Genomic DNA, 20,266 nt, shown 5'->3' on the forward strand with positions numbered 1-20,266 from the left:
GGGTGCATGACAGAGCTCGGAAGGGAAGGAGCGCCATTTGGAATGCAGCCTTAAATGGATTGGTCTGCAGGCGTCACGTTGCATTTGCAGAGCCCCTGATGTACCCAAACAGTACAAACCCCCCACAAGTGACCCCATATTGGAAACTAGACCTCCCAAGGAACTTATCTAGATGTGTTGTGAGAACTTTGAACCCCCAAGTGTTTCACTACAGTTTATAACGCAGAGCCGTGAAAATAAAACATCTTTTTTTTCCCACAAAAATGATTTTTAGCCCCCCAAATTTTTATTTTCCTAAGGATAACAAGAGAACTTGGACCCCAGAAGTTGTTGTTCAATTTGTCCCGAGTACGCTGATAACACATATGTTGGGGTAAACCCCTTTTTGGGCGCACGGGAGAGCTCGGAAGGGAAGGAGCACTGTTTTACTTTTTCAACGCAGAATTGGCTGGAATTGAGATTGGACGCCATGTCGCGCTTGTAGAGCCCCTGATGTGCCTGGACAGTGGAAACTCCCCAATTCTACCTGAAACCCTAACCCAAACACACCCCTAACCCTAATCCCAACGGTAACCCTAACCACACCCCTAGCCCTGACACACCCATAATTCTAATCCCAACCCTAATCCAAACGTAAATGTAATCCAAACCCTAACCCTAACTTTAGCCCCAACCCTAACTTTAGCCCCAACCCTAACTTTACCTCCAACCCTAGCCCTAACCCTAACCCTACCCCTAACCCTAACCCTAAACGTGACTGAAATACGTGGCACTGAAATACGTGGCACTGAAATACGTGGCACTGAAATACGTGGCACTGAAATACGTGGCACTGAAATACGTGGCACTGAAATACGTGATACGTGGCACTTAAATACGTGGCACTGAAACACGTGGCACTGAAATACGTGATACGTGGCACTGAAATACGTGGCACTGAAATACGTGGCACTGAAATACGTGGCACTGAAATACGTGGCACTGAAATATGTGATACGTGGCACTGAAATACGTGGCACTGAAATACGTGGCACTGAAATACGTGGCACTGAAATACGTGGCACTGAAATACGTGGCACTGAAATACGTGATACGTGGCACTGAAATACGTGGCACTGAAATACGTGGCACTGAAATACGTGATACGTGGCACTTAAATACGTGGCACTGAAACACGTGGCACTGAAATACGTGATACGTGGCACTGAAATACGTGGCACTGAAATACGTGGCACTGAAATACGTGGCACTGAAATACGTGGCACTGAAATACGTGGCACTGAAATACGTGATACGTGGCACTGAAATACGTGGCACTGAAATACGTGGCACTGAAATACGTGGCACTGAAATACGTGGCACTGAAATACGTGGCACTGAAATACGTGGCACTGAAATACGTGGTACTAAAATATGTGGCACTGAAATACGTGATACGTGGCACTGAAATACGTGATACGTGGCACTGAAATATGTGATACGTGGCACTGAAATACGTGGCACTGAAACACGTGGCACTGAAATACGTGGCACTGAAATACGTGGCACTGAAATACGTGGCACTATGACTGTCAGAAAATGTTCATTAAACGGTTAGGGGTGAGGTTAGGGGTAGAGTTAGGGTTAGGGTTTGGATCCCTTTATCACCTTGATGGTGGTGGGTGGCTTTTCAGTGTGTTTAAATGCATGCGTTTTTAACGCAAACAAACGCATGTGCTTAAAAACGCAAGAAAATACTGCAGGTTGTATTTCTGAAAATGAACGCATGCAGAAAAAAAACGCATGCGTTTGAAAACGCGACCAAACGCGTACAAAAAAACCGCATGCGTTTTCAATGTTAAATATAGGGAAAAAACGCATGCGTTTTTTTGTGCAAAAAACGCTGCAGACAAAAACGCAAGTGTGAAACCAGCGACGCTTTTTATAGCAAAAAAGTTTTTGCGTCTCCACATTTTGAGACCTATAATTTTTCCACATTTTGCTCCACAGAGTCATGTGAGGTCTTGTTTTTTGCGGGACGAGTTGACGTTTTTATTGGTAACATTTTCGGACACGTGACCGTTTTTGATCGCTTTTTATTCCGATTTTTGTGAGGCAGAATGACCAAAAACCAGCTATTCATGAATTTCTTTTGGGGGAGGCGTTTATACCGTTCCGCGTTTGGTAAAATTGATAAAGCAGTTTTATTCTTCGGGTCAGTACGATTACAGCGATATCTCATTTATATCATTTTTTTATGTTTTGGCGCTTTTATACGATAAAAACTAAAATATAGAAAAAATAATTATTTTCGTATCGCTTTATTCTCAGGACTATAACTTTTTTATTTTTTTGCTGATAATGTTGTATGGCGGCTTGTTTTTTGCGGGACAAGATGACGTTTTCAGCGGTACCATGGATATTTATATCAGTCTTTTTGATCGCGTGTTATTCCACTTTTTGTTCGGCGGTATGGTAATAAAGCGTTGTTTTTTGCCTCGTTTTTTTTTTTTTTTTCTTACGGTGTTTACTGAAGGGGTTAACTAGTGGGGCAGTTTTATAGGTTGGGTCGTTACGGACGCGGCGATACTAAATATGTGTACTTTTATTGTTTTGTTTTTTTTATTTAGATAAAGAAATGTATTTATGGGAATAATATATATTTTTTTTTTATTATTTATTTAGGATTTTTTTTTTTTTTTTTTTTACACATGTGGAAAAATTTTTTTTTAACTTTTTTACTTTGTCCCAGGGGGGGACATCACAGATCATTGATCTGGCAGTGTGCACAGCACTCTGCCAGATCGACGATCTGCTGTGCAGGGCTGCAGGCTTACCAGTGTCTGCTCTGAGCAGACACTCGGTAAGCCACCTCCTTCCCTGCAGGACCCGGATGCCGCGGCCATCTTGGATCCGGGACCTGCAGCCAGGAAGGAGGTAGGAGACCCTCGCAGCAACGCGATCACATCGCGTTGCTCCGGGGGTCTCAGGGAAGCCCGCAGGGAGCCCCCTCCCTGCGCGATGCTTCCCTATACCGCCGGTACACTGCGATCATGTTTGATCGCGGTGTGCCGGGGGTTAATGTGCCGGGGGCGGTCCGTGACCGCTCCTGGCACATAGTGCCGGATGTCAGCTGCGATATGCAGCTGACACCCGGCCGCGATCGGCCGCGCTCCCCCCGTGAGCGCCGCTGATCGGTGATGACGTACTATCCCGTCGGCGGTCATACGGGCCCACCCCACCTCGACGGGATAGTACGTCAAATGTCGGGAAGGGGTTAAAATGTCATTGATATAACGGAAATAAGCCAAGGGTTTGATGTAGTAGGATGCTAAAAAGTCATTTTTTAGTTTAGCCATGAAAAAGTTGGCATACTGAGGTGCCATTTTGCTGCCCATAGCAGTTTCGGTGACTTGTAGACATATCTCCTCTCCGAAAGAAAAAAAGTTGTGTGAGGATAAATCTGGCGAGTCTTAATACAGACTCAGGGGGGATCCCATAAGCATCAAGAAACATTTGGCAGTTGGATAATCCATTATCAGGATGTTTGTGGTTACCAGTGTGATGTGTAATTGCCACTCTCTGCTCTCCTGATAACTGACACATCTGCAAGTTCCTCAGCTTCCATCTCACAGGCAGACAGGACTGCCATATTGTTACAATACAGCAGAGCTGAGAGAGAAGCAAAAAATGTGTTTACAAGAAGATACATTTCATTTCTCCAGCTCTGTGTTAGTTACTTGTCTCACACTGGTAACTCCCCTACATGTAGAATAATCTCTGGAGGCAGAGTTATCTTCCAGGCAGCGTCCTCCCCAGAGCCTAGATGAGGTCATTTATATAAAGTGATAAAAGATGATTTCAGGGGACCGCCCCTGGGTGAGTATAATCTAACCTCTTTTTCTCCTCTTTCAGGTAACATCAGCGGCTTATCTACAGCATTACAGAATGCTGTAGATAAGCCCCTGATGCCGGTGAGCTTACCTCACCATCGATTTTGGGGGTGACAGGTTCGCTTTAAGCTTAATGTTTTATAAAAATTTCATATATCTAATAACTGTTGGACACAGTAATGTTTCTGCCTTGAAATGAGGTTTATTGTACTAACAGAAAATGTGCAATCTGCATTCAAACAAAATTTGACAGGTGCAAAAGTATGGGCACCTCACCAGAAAAGTGACATTAATATTTAGTAGATCCTCCTTTTGCAAAAATAACAGCCTCTAGTCGCTTCCTGTAGCTTTTAATGAGTTCCTGGATCCTGGATGAAGGTATTTTTGACCATTCCTCTTTAGAAAACAATTCCAGTTCAGTTAAGTTTGATGGTCGCCGAGCATGGACAGCCCTCTTCAAATGATCCCACAGATGTTCAATGATATTCAGGTCTGGGGACTGGGATGGCCATTCCAGAACAGTGTAATTGTTCCTCTGCATGAATGCCTAAGTAGATTTGGAGCGGTGTTTTGGATCATTGTCTTGCTGAAAGATCCATCCCCTGCATAACTTCAACTTTGTCACTGAATCATGAACATTATTGTCAAGAATCTGCTGATACTGAGAGGAATCCATGCGTCCCTCAACTTTAACAAGATTCCCGGTGCCGGCATTGGCCACACAGCCCCAAAGCATGATGGAACCTCCACCAAATTTTACTGTGGGTAGCAAGTGTTTTTCTTGGAATGCTGTGTTTTTTTGCTGCCATGCATAACGCCTTTTTGTATGACCAAACAACTCAATCTTGGTTTCATCAGTCCACAGGACCTTCTTCCAAAAAAAAATTGGCTTCTCCAAATGTGCTTTTGCATACCTCAGCCGACTCTGTTTGTGGCGTGCTTGCAGAAATGGCTTCTTTCGCATCGCTCTCCCATACAGCTTCTCCTTGTGCAAAGTGTGTTGTATAGTTGACCGATGCACAGTGACACCATCTGCAGCAAGTTGATGCTGCAGCTCTCTGGAGGTGGTCTGAGGATTGTCCTTGACTGATCTCACCATTCTTCTTCTCTGCCTTTCTGATGTTTTTCTTGGCCTGCCACTTCTGGCCTTAACAAGAACTGTACCTGTGTTCTTCCATTTCCTTACTATGTTCCTCACAGTGGAAATTGACAGGTTAAATCTCTGAGACAGCATTTTGTATCCTTCCCCTGAACAACTATGTTGAATAATCTTTGTTTTCAGATCATTTGACAGTTGTTTTGAGGAGCCCATGATGCCACTCTTCAGAGGAGATTCAAACAGGAGAACAACTTGCAAGTGGCCACTTTAAGTAGCTTTTCTCATGATTGCATACACCTGGCTATGAAGTTCAAAACTCAATGAGGTTACAAAACCAACAAAAGTGCTTTATTAAGTCAGTAAAAAGTAGGTAGGAGTATTTAAAACAAGAAAATGATAAGGGTGCCCATACTTATGCACCTGTCAAATTTTGTTTTAATGCAGATTGCACATTTTCTGTTAGTACAATAAACGTCATTTCAAGGCAGAAACATTACTGTGTCCAACAGTTTTTAGATATATGAAACTGAAATACCTATTGCAAATTTTTTTTTTTATAAAACATTAAGCCTAAAGGGAACCTGTCACCCCATTTTTTCAAGATGAGATAAAAATAGCATTAAATAGGGGCAGAGCTGTGCTTTACATTAGTGTATTTTTTGTGCCTTTATTCCCCAGCTATGCTGCCGAAATACCTTTGTAAAGTCGCCGTTTTGGGCTGTCACTCACGCTGGTCTGGTCATATGGGCGTGGTGACATCGCTGTTTCTCCCCCAGATCTTGCTCAGCTTTCCGTTGGTGGCGTAGTGGTGTGCGCATGCCCAACAGGCGAATCCACTGCGCAGCTGAAGGAAAAGAGCGCGATCTGCGCTATTCAGCGGTTTATCGGTGGGCGCGGCCATCTTCCTGAGGCCGCGCGTGCGCAGATGGTAGTGCTCGGCTTCCTGGGGCTTCAGGAAAATGGCCGCGGGATGCCGCGCGTGTGCAGTTGGAGATCGCGGCGGCCATTTTCCCCCTATTTAACGCTATTTTTATCTCATCTTGAAAAAACGGGGTGACAGGTTCCCTTTAAGATTAATAGGGGTGCCCAAACTTTTTCATATAACTGTATATGGTCTCCATCCTGTCATGTGCTGCTCCCATCCTGTGTCCCCATCCTGTCATGTGCTGCCCCCATCCTGCGTCCCCATCCTGTCATGTGCTGCCCCATCCTGCGTCCCCATCCTGTCATGTGCTGCCCCCATCCTGCGCCCCCATCCTGTCATGTGTGCACCCCATTCTGTCATGTGCCGCTCCCATCCTGCGCCCCCATTCTGTCATGTGCCGCTCCCATCCTGCGCCCCCACTCTGTCATGTGCCGCTCCCATCCTGCGCCCCCCATTCTGTCATGTGCTGCACCCATTCTGCCTGTTCCTGTTTCCATTCTGCCATATGTTGCTCCCATCTTTCTGTCTGGCCGTACTGCCCGAGTGCGGCCGTACTGCCCGAGTGCGGCCGTACTGCCCGAGTGCGGCCGTACTGCCCGAGTGCGGCCGTACTGCCCGAGTGCGGCCGTACTGCCCGAGTGCGGCCGTACTGCCCGAGTGCGGCCGTACTGCCCGAGTGCGGCCGTACTGCCCGAGTGCGGCCGTACTGCCCGAGTGCGGCCGTACTGCCCGAGTGCGGCCGTACTGCCCGAGTGCGGCCGTACTGCCCGAGTGCGGCGCTGGCTATAATGGATACAGCACCCCTGCAGCCAGCACAGCGAGGAATGACTCACTGGTCACATGCTAGTGACATGACCGAAGGTCCTGGAGCTCCGCTGGGCTCTTCATCTACCCTAACCGGAGCTGCAGAGCACGGAGCCCCCATGGCCGGTATATTAGGGGGATACAGGGGTGTGTGGAGCCCCAATGGTCGGTATATTGGGGGGGGGGGGGGGGAAGTAAGTTCGGCTGCGTCACTCTGGTCCAGACTGCGCAGCTGCAGTCCGTTGCGCTTGCGCAGTCAATAAAGGCTTCGGGCAGAGTGACGCTCCCACCGTTATATTATAGATTTCGTTCCAGCAGTGGGGCTCTCAGTGCTGTGGCCGCATGGCTTCAGAATGTTATTAACCTGCAGATTAACCCCTTTCTGCCATCGGACATAATAGTACGCGATCCACCCATGCCTATTAACTAGTTAAATGCTGCTGTCAAACTGACAGCAGCATTTAACAAGTGCTTCCAGCCATCGGGCCAGAAATGCATGAATCGCTGACCCCCATCACGTGATCAGAGGTCAGCAATGCGCCGGCATAACAACCTGAGGTCTCCTGAAGACCTCTATGGTTGTTGATGCCAGATTGCTGTGAGCGCCACCCTGTGGTCGGCGCTCATAGGAATGCTGTAGTTCAGCTACATAGGGGCGATGCTCAAATCGCTCCTATGTAGCAGAGCCGATTAGGCTATGCCAGCCTCTAGCCTCCCATGGAGGCTGTTGAAACATGGCAAAAGGTAAGAAAAAAAAATGTTTTAAAAAAATATGAAAAAAAAAAAAAAAGTTATATATATATATATAAAAGTTTAAATCACCCCCCTTTCTCCCCATTCAAAATAAAACATTAAAAAAATCAAACCTACACATATTTGGTATCGCCGTGTAGAGAATCGCCCGATCTATCAATGAAAAAAAAAAAAATTAGCCTGATCGCTAAACGGTGTAGCGAGAAAAAAAATTTAAAACGCCAGAATTATGTTTTTTTTTTGGTTGCCGCGACATTGCATTAAAATGCAATAGCGGGCAATCAAAAGAACGTATCCGCACCAAAATTATATCATTAAAGACGTCAGCTCGGCATGCAAACTCAACCAGAGATCATGAAAAATGGAGACGCTACGGGTCTCGGAAGATTGTGCAATATATATATATATTTTTTTTAGCAATGTTTGGAAAAAATTTTCACCACTTAACATGTCTAGGTTATTTTTTATTTTTGTGTCTATGAACTCATAATGACCTGGAGAATCACAATGACAGGTCAGTTTTAGCATTTAGTGAACCTAGCAAAAAAAAAAAAAAAAAACAACTGTGGAATTGCGCTTTTTTTTTTTTTTTTTGCAATTTCACCACACTTGGAATTTTTTTCCCGTTTTTTAGTACATGACATGGTAAAACCAATGGTGTCTTTCAAAAGTACAACTTGTCCCACAAAAAAATAAGCCCTCACATGGCCATACTGATGGAAAAATAAAAAAAAGTTATGGCTCTGGGGAGCGAAAAACAAACGCAAAAGCGAAAATACCCGAGGTCATGAAGTGGTTAACATTTGTGTTTAAAAAACAAAAGCAAAATGTTAATATTTTTTTTCCTTCTACAATCCTTTAATTCCTGTGAGCGGGAAGGAGGGGAGCGAAAAACAAAAACACAAAACCGAAAAAAGCTCCGGTCATTAAGGGGTTAATAGCAGTTCTTCCCCTTTACTGAAGAAAAATTAAAGAGCCTGATCAGATCTGTGTAGAGAGCTGCTGGCATCTCTGTAGGACACATCTCACTGCTTTGCCTCCCTGGTTTTCTATAATAAAGCAGTGATTCCCTGATAATAATCTGGTTGACCATTTATTTATTTTCCTGGCTTGTATATACCATGGATGGATGAGGCACATATTATACTAACAACTTCTACAATAAAGAGGGAAACTGAAATGTAGACTTCTCTTTCCTACAACTTCTGATAGACGCAGTCTGCGACATCTGCCATCCAAGAGGCTTTCAATCAAACTGGGTAATCCGGGTTCACAATAAATTTTGTATTGCTCAGTGTGTTACACATTTTGCATTAGTATAGCTATACTGTCATTATCATCAGTCAGGGGCAGAGGACGTCCACATCACTATGGTCAGTCACGTATACCAAAAATAAACAAAAAGGATTCTAGTTCTAACATCACACATGTCTACAAGTGCAGCACTTTTATATGGAGCTTATATTTGCGATAGTACGCCAATTTATAGAGAGCAAAGAACGCATCCAGTGTAATAGAGAAATGGGATATTTACATTTTCCCTTGGTACGGAGCTGCCATCCTCACGAGATAAATGAGCGCTCCACTTTCCATCAGGCTCTATTTCGCTCGTCTACATTAGAAGGGAGGCGCTCCTGTAACGGAGGCAGGCACAGTATAAGTGACAGCTTGGCAAACACAGGGAACAATCATGTCCCCGATGTCACATCAAGTCAAAGGATTCTGCCGTCATTGCATCCCAACAAGACTGCACGTTAGAGATGTGAAGGCGTTCCAGGGATCTGCACTGGAGCGTGCCCTTTGGCTCAAAAACATAGAAAAGGCAACCCTGAACAAAGATCACGACAGCAATAGACGAGCGGCTCTATACAAAGGACATTTTCTGCTGCCTTATTAGACTTGGACTCGAGTCTCCTGCAGTATGTGATACTGTTCCACAAATGGGACAATCTACCATTGGGTTTGTCCCAAATCGCAGTTAAAGGGGTTTTCCATATGCTGTAAAAAAAAATTGCCCATACAAAAAGAAAAAAAAAAAGCACAAATGTCCTATTAAATTTCCACCCTTGTACACTGTATGAGATCCCCCTGCCAGTATTGTGTGTAGCTGGTTGCTGCATCTCACCACTGACCTCAGGTGTCTCGTCCTTACATGATGGAGACCAGTGACTGGTGGCTGCGCCCACGTGAGGTGTAAGAGGTCTCCACTGCCGCCAGGCACACAGAGGACTATCGGAGAGGACTGGCGACACAGCAGGGATTAATGGAAAAGTATACATTTTTTGTTTCAGTTACTTTCACCAATATTGGTGTCTGTGGGAATGTTTTTAAAGAACATAAACCCCTTTGACTGTCATTTATATTAAATAATTAAATGGTGAAATATTCATCAAAATTGGTGCAAGTTAATAGAAGAAACCAGATTATTTCAATTTGCTAGAAATCCCATTGAAAATGGATGCTATGAGCATTGTCTCCATTTTTCAATTGCATGAGGTCAGATAAATCTAGATTATGGGAACCTATGCAGAGGCGGACAGGGGTCATCACCCTGCTTTCCCAGGATTCAGACTATCAATATGCCAGTGTGCAATAAGAGGGAAGCAGCGTAACTCTGCAGCCCAGCTATATGAGATTATGGTAAAAAGCCGGGACACCTGCTAAGTACGGATTATCAGAGTGGGCGCTGGCAAAACTTTATAGGTGGTGCAAGGATGAGCGGCAAATAGACTGTTACAAAGGTCTCAAGAAAGACACCCATGAAGATCCATACGTCAAGTGATTAGATACAAGCTGAAATTAAATACCTGGATACCTATTATTTTCGACTGCACATTAAGATGCAGATGAGGAATAAATGTTTTAAAAACATGTCCCTACATTTGTAAGGCAGCAGTGTCCATATAATACGGGAATGACGGCACACATCAGCAGATCAGCATGTCGGGCTGGATTGATCAGTCATGAAATATATTCCCCTTTCTCCCGGCTGTCGGTTTTATGAGCTGGTAATATTGCAGAGCAGCCATAACGCTCCACTTCAATTTGGAAGTATAATGGACCTTTTTTTCCTTTCCATTGGCTTCAATAATCTCCTAAAGTAACAGACCAATCCTGCGCGCCTGGAAAAACTAACTGGTTTATTGAATTTCTACTTTCTTGTGCTTACTGATTAAATTGTCGGCATTGCTCTCCTGGACGACGCGTTTCCTGCTCTAATGGCTTCACTGAACCTCTCCCTTCTCCAAGGGTTTGTTCTGCAGCTCGGGAGCTTTTCAGCGCTGACAGATGGGAACCGGGGCTTAAGGGTTAGTAATGCTCAGATTTTCTTTGCCTTCTGGGAAATGGATTTCTCTTATTTTCTTTCCTCCCTGTAACTATGCTTTTGTTTGCAGAGTGACCCATGCTTGGCTTATGACAAGGCTTCTGGTTACATGGCAGGGATATTGTGGTTTGGGCATGGTGCCAAACTGATGCCCTGCATTATCTGTCCTGTCGGGGAATTAATGGAATCAGATCACAATAAATGGAAGTGACAGCGCGATGCATTCCACAGTAAAGCACAACTGGGTCAGCGGAAAACGCCGCCATAATAACGCTCCGCGCACCCGTGAACACAAGACCACCCTCTTAACAGATCCAGGAGAAATCACTGTTACCCATTTACAAATTGCAAATGTCAATTTCTTGGCAGCCGCTTCCCTAATGCAAGAATGAATTTAACCCTTGGCAACCAAAACCTACTCGTGTCAAACCATCTGGAGCGTTTTTCTGACCAGATCCGGGATGTATGAAATCCGAGTCATTCTTCTGAACTCAAAAGCAGCCAATATGGGAGTCGGGATGAAAAGTGCTTTGAAGTGGCTGAGTGAAAATGCTTCTACAAAGCCTGAATGCCGGAGGAGCGTCTAACAGAAGCCATTAGCTGGCTCACTATGCAAATAAACAGCCCTGACCCAGCTATGGCATAATCTGCTTTGTAACATTTGGAGAGAGAACAAATTAAAACTACGGAGAAAAAATAAAACCATGGATGGCAACATTTACAATTATGCGTCACACGCTCCAAAACGAGCCCTTACTATGCAGATATTACAGATTATCTCTGATGTGATGTAGCCATTCATTTTGGTGTCATAACTGGAAATGTTGAAGGCACAGACTGAGTATTTACAGCAGATGAGCGACGTGCTGCGCAGAAGACTGTGCTCTCATGACCGTCCGTCACATCTGGCCTGCAGCGACTGTCATATCTGTGTCCCGCTTCCACTGATCTGATGACATACATGTCCCCAATGTGGCTGTGCCGAGGATTAAAGGCAGCAAAGCTACACCTAATAGCCACTGCGCTAGTATTCGACAGCTGCCCGGTCAGGCCGCCATATGTCCGCCTCTGATGCAATTTGTCCTGCACATTGCCTGTAATCAGGTTTGCAATAATACTTGGGCATAGATTTTTATTTTTACGCTCTGCTAATATACAAAGGAAGAGAAATGTAAGAAGAATAGTAAATTTCTATAAATCCTCCATCTATAGAAATTCAGATCTCTCGGGATAGTAGCATGTAATATCTTGAGGAGAGATTGACTGTTTCTGTACAGAAATTACATTTTCACCTTTTCTGTGTGCTAGACCATCTAATATGCACAATGTCTAGGTTAGGCTTAGACATGATGGAGATTTAGGAATACAGCTACTCCAGCTTTCTGGAATAACTATCAAGAAGAAGAAGGTATTTACCAAACACTATGTATTCAGGCCCCTGATATTTTTACTATTACAACAGACAGTGGTAGATTGTGGTATTTTAGCTCTTATCGAGTGGTACGGATTTATGCCTTTTTACTGGCAAGTGAGCATTCAGCAGCGTCTTACAGGGCCTTTAGGGTGGACATTTTGCTTCCACAGACTGTCTCAGAGCCTCCAATGTTACCCGAGCTGTAATTTAATCCTAGCTAGTCCGCCAAAGGTTTTACCATTAAAGGCAACCTGTCAGCACATGTTTTTACACCTATGGAAGTAATGATGTGGCTGTATACACAACAATACCTTTTTTGTAGATAACCAACCTCAAATTGTGCTTGAAGTGCACCGGGGTCGTCAATGAATCTGGACGGTTTATTCCAAGTGCACAGACACGCCCCAATGCACTTATAGCTCGATTTGCATATGACTTTCACACTAGATTTATCATGCCAGGCACATCTTATCCCTACACAGAAAAAAAAACATGCTTCACCATCATAAACTAGGAATATTGACACTAAATGGATTTTTTTCCCCAGTTTAATGATGGTTTGTTTCTCTTCCATTGAGAGCTCCTTTGACCGCATGTGGGGTCACAGCAACAGCTTCCAATTGGAAATGTCACACCTGGAATCCTTTCCAGATCTTTTACCTGCTTAATAGATGAATTAATAATGTAATAGCCCACACAGCCTATTAAAGAGCTTTTCTGGTAACTCTCCAAGTACTTTCGGTCCCTTTAAAAAAAAATAAAAAATCAGCTACATATTAACTCCTTAACCCCCGGAGATTTTTTCGTTTTTCGCTCCCCTTCTTCCCAGAGCCGTAAGTTTTTTTATTTTTCCATCAAGTGGTGAAAAAAAATTCCAAAATTTGCTCACCGCCGGAGCTCACCTCAAAGCGGGGGAGTCTGCCAGCTGACAGGATAGTAGAAAGGGGTTAAAGACCTGGAATTGCTAAAAACTTAAGATGTGAATACCCTCAAATTAAAACTAAGTCTGCATTTTAAGACCATATTGATTATATAACTGTATCTAGAATATGTTTTGGTAAAAACACTTGTGTCGCTGTCCAAATATTTCTGAATTTAACTGAACGTATTAACCTGGGATTCCCTGAAATAAACAATTTATCTCTATGGGTAATTTGGACATGTAGATGTATTGGGAGCAAGACCCATGCTCAAGACATCCTTAGCCAGAGCAACGAGCAGCTACTGCTCTGGAGGGCCAGACTGTCCGGCCATCTTTGCAGTTGTGCACAGAATAGGGGCCCACATACTGTTCGCACACAGGAGCACTCAGTTATCGCACTGTTCCTTTGCCGGATTCTGGTATTTCGTGCTTGTATGACAATTTTGGCCCACATACTGAGAACACTCAACACATTCTGTAAGGCCGGTTTCACACGTCCAGATAATTCCGGTACCGGAGAAATCGGTACTGGAGTTATCCGTGTCCGTGTGCTCACGTGGCACATCCGTGTGGCAGCCGTGTGACGCCCGTGTGCCGCCTGAGGACCACACGGACCGTGCAGGAGAGACAGCGCTACAGTAAGCTCTGTCCCCCCCACGTGTGGTGCTGAAGGCGGCATTCATCTCTTCTCCCCTGCAGGAGAGAAGAGATGAAAGATCAAGTTTTTGTTCTTTTTTGTTAAAAATAAAGTTTGCTGGTGACCTCCCGCCTCCCATCCCCAGTGCGCCGCCCGGCCCCTTGCAGATAAAAACTCACCCAGCTCCCACGTTGTCTCCTCTCAGCGCTGGCAGCTTGTCCTGTTTGAGCGGTCACGTGGTACCGCTCATTACAGTGGTGCATATGCGCATATTCACCACTGTAATGAGCGGTCCCACGTGACCGCTCACACAGGACAAGCTGCCAGCGCTGAGAGGAGACATCGCGGGAGCTGGGTGAGTATTTATCTGCAAGGGGCCGGGCGGCGAACTGGGGATGGGAGGCTGGAGGTCACCTGCAAACTTTATTTTTAAACAAAAAAGAACAAAAACTTGATCTTTCATCTCTTCTCTCCTGCAGGGGAGAAGAGATGAATGCCGCCTTCAGCACCACACGCGGGGGGGACAGCGCTTACTGTAGCGCTGTCTCTCCTGCGGGCGGTACGTGCACACGGAGGAGAGTGCACACTGTTTTCCGTGTGCAGGACGTATTGCTGTACATGCTGCCGGAGAAAAAACGGACATGTCTCCGTGTTTTCAACACGGACACACGGTCCGTGAAAACACGGAGACATGTGCATAGACCCATTCATTTGAATGGGTCTACGTGTGTCAGTGTCTCAGGTACGTGAGAAAACGGTCAGTGCACGTACCGGAGACACTGAGGTGTGAAAGAGGCCTAACATGTAAGGTGAGTGGTAATGATAGTGTTGAAGACTTGAGACAAGAGTAGCTGCACCCATTTTGGCCCCGGCAATAATAACACGCTTCTTTGGACATCAAGACTGAAACAAAATGTTTTGATTACAAAGCTAAGTACACTGCCAATCCGAGGTGTCTGCTCAGGGATTTGACTGATGCATGTTGGCATCTTACTCGCTGTAATTTTCTGCTGAAATATTATCATTGAGAACTTGGCCATAAAGAAAATAAAAAAATAAGTTGCAGTGGTAATTTTTTTGTCATTTTTTTTTCCTTTATTTCACACCCAAATTGACTATATAATATGGATACGCACCATTTCTAATCTAATTATTAATATTGTGGACAAAAAAAAGAAAAATCTGAGTTACCTGTTTATGAGGACCCCTGAGTATATGTGCCTTGGCGCCTTCACAAGCTGTCCTCATTGCTTCAAGTGACGGTGTTCCCAACAAATCTGTGATTAAGTCCAACTGCAGAATCAAGGAAAACACGAGTCGTCATTAGTTTGCAAAACAATTGGTACAGAAGAGTCAGAAAAAGAATCAACACAAAAAGTGAGGCACTTCCAATGCCTACGAACTACAGAGATACCCCACTCTCAGGTAATGGTTTCCAACTGATTATCGGCCAGTGAAGACGTGCCGAGATGGCATGACCAATGTGCGATTGCTAGCTGGTCTGTCGCAATCTTTTATGAAGGTCAAAAACTAGATTTGCTGGGTGACATCCACTCATGTAAATTCGCATTGGCCGGAGACAGAGGGCGGGAAGGAGGAAGATGTGATCAAGATCTGCAAAAACCACAACTACCGCATATACACTATGTTACAAATTATTATGCAAATGACATTTTTCTCGGATTTTCCTAAATGGTTGGTGCAAATGACAGTCAGTCTAATAAAAGTCATCACCCGTTAGAGTATACATCGAATTTTATTGAAGAAACCTCCCAATGATAACAGTATAATCTCCAAAATGAATAAAAACTCAAAATGCACTGTTCCAAATTATTAGGCACAGTAGTATTTCTAAACATTTGATGTTTTAAAGAACTGAAAATGCTCATTTGTGGAATTTGCAGCATTAGGAGGTCACATTCACTGAACAAAAAAGCTATTTAACTCCAAAACATCCTAACAGGCCAAGTTACATGTTACCATAGGAACCCTTCTTTGATATCACCTTCACAATTCTTGCATCCATTGAACTTGTGAGTTTATGGAGAGTTTCTGCTTGTATTTCTTTGCATGAAGTCAGAATAGCCTCCCAGAGCCGCTGTTTTGATGTGAACTGCCTCCCACCCTCATAGATCTTTTGCTTGATGATACTCCAAAGGTTCTCTATAGGGTTGAGGTCAGGGGAAGATGGTGGCCACACCATGAGTTTATCTCCTTTTATGCCCACAGCAGCCAATTACTCAGAGGTATTCATTGTCATGCATGAAGATGATTTTGTTCCTGAAGGCCATTTTCACACCTTCAGGAACCTTAAAGGGCCCTACCAGCTGGTTCCCCATGATTCCAGCCCAAAACATGACTCCTCCACCTCCTTGCGGACGTCGCAGCCTTGTTGGGACATGGTGGCCATCCACCAACCATCCACTAATCCATCCATCTGGACCGTCCAGAGTTGCTCGACACTCATCAGTAAACAAGACTGTTTGAAAATTAGTCTTCATGTATGTCTGGGCCCACTGCAACCATTTCTGCTTGTGAACACTGTTTAGTAGGGTTGAGCGAAACGGATCGGTCATTTTCATAAGTCGCCGACTTTTGGCAAAGTCGGCGTCTCATGAAACCCGACCCGATCCCAGCGTGGGGTCGGCCATGCGGTACGCGATCTTGGCGCCAAAGTCGCGTTTTGAATGACGCCTTCCCCGCCATTTTTTCAGCCAATTAATTGTGGAGAGAGAGAGAGAGAGAGAGAGAGAGAGAGAGAGAGAGAGAGAGAGAGAGAGAGAGAGAGAGAGAGAGAGAGAGAGAGATATAGATATATAGATATAGATATATATATATATATATATATATATATATATATATATATATATATATATGTATATATGAATGCACATTGACTTGCATTGGGTTTCGTGTTCCGGGACCGGAACCCGACTTTACAGTAGAATCGGCCGATTTCACACGATCCGACTTTTGAGAAGGTCGGGTTTCACAAAACCCAACTCGATCCTAAAAAAGCAAAAGTCGCTCAACCCTACTGTTTAGGAGTGGCCGAATAGTAGGTTTATGCACCACAGGAAGCCTTTGAAGGATCCTACACCTTGAGGTTCGAGGAACTCCAGACGCACCAGCAGCTTCAAATAACTGTTTGCTGCTTTGTAATGGTATTTTGGAATTTGGAAATTAATTTGTTTTGCCAGAAAACTTCCTCATTATGCCTTTATTTGCATGAACTCTGTCTGTGCTCTGTTTCAGTCACAAATCTCATCAGAGTATGATGATCACTCTTAAGTTTTCGTGAAATATCTAATTTTTTTCATACCTTGTCCAAGGCATTGCACTATTTAATGCTTTTCAGCAGCAGAGAGATCCTTTTTATTTCCCATATTGCTTGAAACCTGTGACCTGCATAATAATGTGGAACATCATTTTTGAGTAGTTTTCCTTTAATTAGAATCACCTGGAAAACTAATTATCACGTGTTTAAGATTGATTTCAGTGATTCATTGAGCCCTGAGACACAATACCATCCACGAGTTTTTGAAAAACAAAACAATTAAATATTTAAGACACTTAAATCCAATTTGCATAATAATTTGGAACACAGTGTAGATGCATCATTATATAGAGCAGAGGTCCCCAACGTTTCTGACCTTGAGAGCCACATTCAGCTCTGAAAGAGGGTGGGGAGCCACATTCAGCCTTGAGAGAGGGTCGCGAGCCACATTCAGCTCCCGCCCCCCTCACAATAGTGGCAACCAAAGCCCCCATTGCAGGCATAATGGTTGACCAAAGCTTTTCTACAAAAACCATGCCAAAGCAGTATACTAAGATCCAGGGTTTCCCACAATACCCCCATTCAGTATTATCCTATAAAGCACTCCCAAGACACTGTCACATCCAGCTTCAAACATCTCCTCTGACAGGTGGTATGCTCTTGTCTCCAGCATACCATACTTAAATCATCTCAAAAGCCCTAAGACCAGTATATGTGCGTCCAGATCTGCTCGTCTGTGCAGGGCTGCTCACAAAATTCACCATTTTCAGATTTGCTCTTCATACCTGTTTGCTAGAACTGGAGCTAATGCACGAAGCTGACAGACAGTCGCGAGCCACAATTCATGGGACCGCGAGCTACAGGTTGGGGACCCCTGATATAGAGGATCAGTGGTCGCTCCGGGTCACATATTACACCATCAACCCCCTGTGAAACTAACCAATGCTAATTATTTTAGCTTGAACTGTATTATTTCCAACTCTCCTCCTTCCGTGAGTGAAGGTTTAACATCACTTGACTGAACACTTGCCAACCAACGCTATAAAGAAATTCTCAGTAGTGGTGGAGTTTGGTCTTTGGTGTGTGCAGCAGAGAAACCATAAACTGCATAATAATCTGATATAATCTGCAGATATTGAACGCATTCACTATGTGGTGAACTTCATGTCTGACTTCAATGGTCCCTGTACATTCAGAAAACTTGATTTCATTTGCTAGCTAATATGATAAAACAGACAATCTGTAAATCACTACTTAGAATAAAAAAAATATAAAATACAAATATTAGTAATATAATAAAAAATATCAGTAAAATAAAATAATATTGTTATTTTACACTCAAGTCCTTGCCGCTTGCTGTCTCCCTTCTGTGTAATTTGATATCCACTGCCTGTTATCAAGTGACCAGTCTCTAGCATCAGACGGATTACTGGAAGTGGGGACAAGTCTTTATCTCTCTGTTACTACTCTATCAAAGACAAGCTTTCAGTTCAAAGATAGCAAGCTGTTGTGAATTCTGCTCTTGGGTTCCCTCCGGTGGTTGTTGGTAGTAATGCAGTTGTCCCTGGGTTGCAATCCTGGGCAGGTGTCCCTGCTGATTGTAGCTCTGACTGGGATATTTAGGTGTGCAGGATTCATTAGCCCTTGCCAGTTGTCCATTGTTCTTGGAGGTTTTGCATCTCTGTCTGGTTCCTCCTGCCCTGCTGCCAAATCAGCAAAGATAAGTGTCTGGTTTCGTTTCTACAGCACACATGCTGTGTGCTTTACAACTCAGTACTATTCAATGTTTTTTCTTGTCCAGCTTAGACTGTTTGGATATTTCAGTCAAGTTGTATTCTCAGGAGATGCAGATATACATTCCATGTCTTTAGTTAGATGGTGGAATTTTTGTATTATCTGCTGTGGATATTTTTAGGGTTTTAATACTGACCGCTTAGTATTCTGTCCTATCCTTTCCTATTTAGCTAGCGAGGCCTCTTTTGCTAAATCCTGATTTCTGCCTGCGTGTGTCTTTCCTCTAATACTCACAGTCAATATTTGTGGGGGGCTGCCTATCCTTTGGGGTTCTGCTCTGAGGCAAGATAGAATTCCCATTTCCATCTATAGGGGTATTTAGTCCTCCGGCTGTGTCGAGGTGTCTAGGATGTGTTAGGTACACCCCACGGCTACTTCTAGTTGCGGTGACAGTTTAGGGTTTGCGGTCAGTACAGGTTCCACCTACTGCTGAGAAAGTCTCATGCGGCTCCAAGGTCACCGGATCATAACAGCAAGCCAATGGACAATGACATGTGTAATGCATGCTGGGAAAGGAGAATTCCAGCACATGTGGGGCTGGAAGAATTGCCGATTAAGATGAATCATCTACTCAAAAATGGAAGATAGCAAGTTACTAAACAGGAGACGTGAGCTAATTCCTGGGCATATTAGACTAGTGTGTGCACCAAAGAAGCTCTAATTGGTGAAGAACGAAGACAGCATCCATGCTTTTCTAAAGGTTTGTGAGAAACAACAACATGTATCCTTTAAGTTTTACCTTAATGTCTTATAAATTCCCTAAGAAAGTACCTACCATCAATGCAGTTGTCCATGGGTAAAATGCCAGTGTAGAGGGTGTAGGCAAATCTCCTTTCCCGTATACCGTGAGTTAAAGGGCTCTCCTCTACTAGGACAACCCTTTCTTACACTAAATGTTTATTATTTTATCAGGGCCGAACATTTAGTTTAAGAAGGTGTTGTCCTATTAGTGGACACCCCTTTAAAAGGGAAATTGTCATGTTGGAAATGGTTTCTGAACTACAGGCAGGATGTTCTAAAGCAGGAAAAGATTATCAGATTGATAGACACTTGTGAGAAACGATTCAGTAAAACTTGCTTAGGGACATTCTTTTTTTATGCACAAGTGCCCAGTGGGCGGTCCTATTCTATGTATGCAAATATAGCTGCCCATCACGAGTAGGACCGCCCACTGGACTACTATACATGCAAACACCAGGGTTAACAATGAATAAAATACAAGTTATACTGAATTTTTTACAACGAACTTGTATAGCATTCTGCTCAGTTTCTTCTCTATAAGATTCGGCCCACAGATCAGACTACACGTACATGACAGGTTCCCCTCAAGCTAGATAACACGCAAACAGCAAAATGTGCTAAGTATATGAGAATGGTGCGCTTTAAGACATCAGAGTGAAGAATATAGGGAAACACATTTGTTCTAGGTGTCAAAATGAATCCA

At 43.9% G+C, this 20,266-nt stretch overlaps 1 protein-coding gene across 2 annotated transcripts in view; it reads right to left on the reverse strand.

The window, feature by feature from the left end:
- Positions 1-20,266, reverse strand: part of NLK (nemo like kinase) — a 194,852-nt gene that overhangs the window by 28,303 nt on the left and 146,283 nt on the right. For both annotated transcript variants that reach the window (XR_013223721.1, XM_077294422.1), the window contains exon 7: positions 14,943-15,044. Coding sequence is in view for 1 of the 2 variants with exons in the window: in XM_077294422.1 (XP_077150537.1) it covers positions 14,943-15,044 (102 nt within the window). In the remaining variant the exon portion in view is untranslated. The remainder of the gene's footprint in view (positions 1-14,942; positions 15,045-20,266) is intronic.

This window comes from Ranitomeya variabilis, chromosome 3 (assembly GCF_051348905.1).
Source record: "Ranitomeya variabilis isolate aRanVar5 chromosome 3, aRanVar5.hap1, whole genome shotgun sequence".
In the NCBI taxonomy this organism is placed as follows: domain Eukaryota; kingdom Metazoa; phylum Chordata; class Amphibia; order Anura; family Dendrobatidae; genus Ranitomeya; species Ranitomeya variabilis.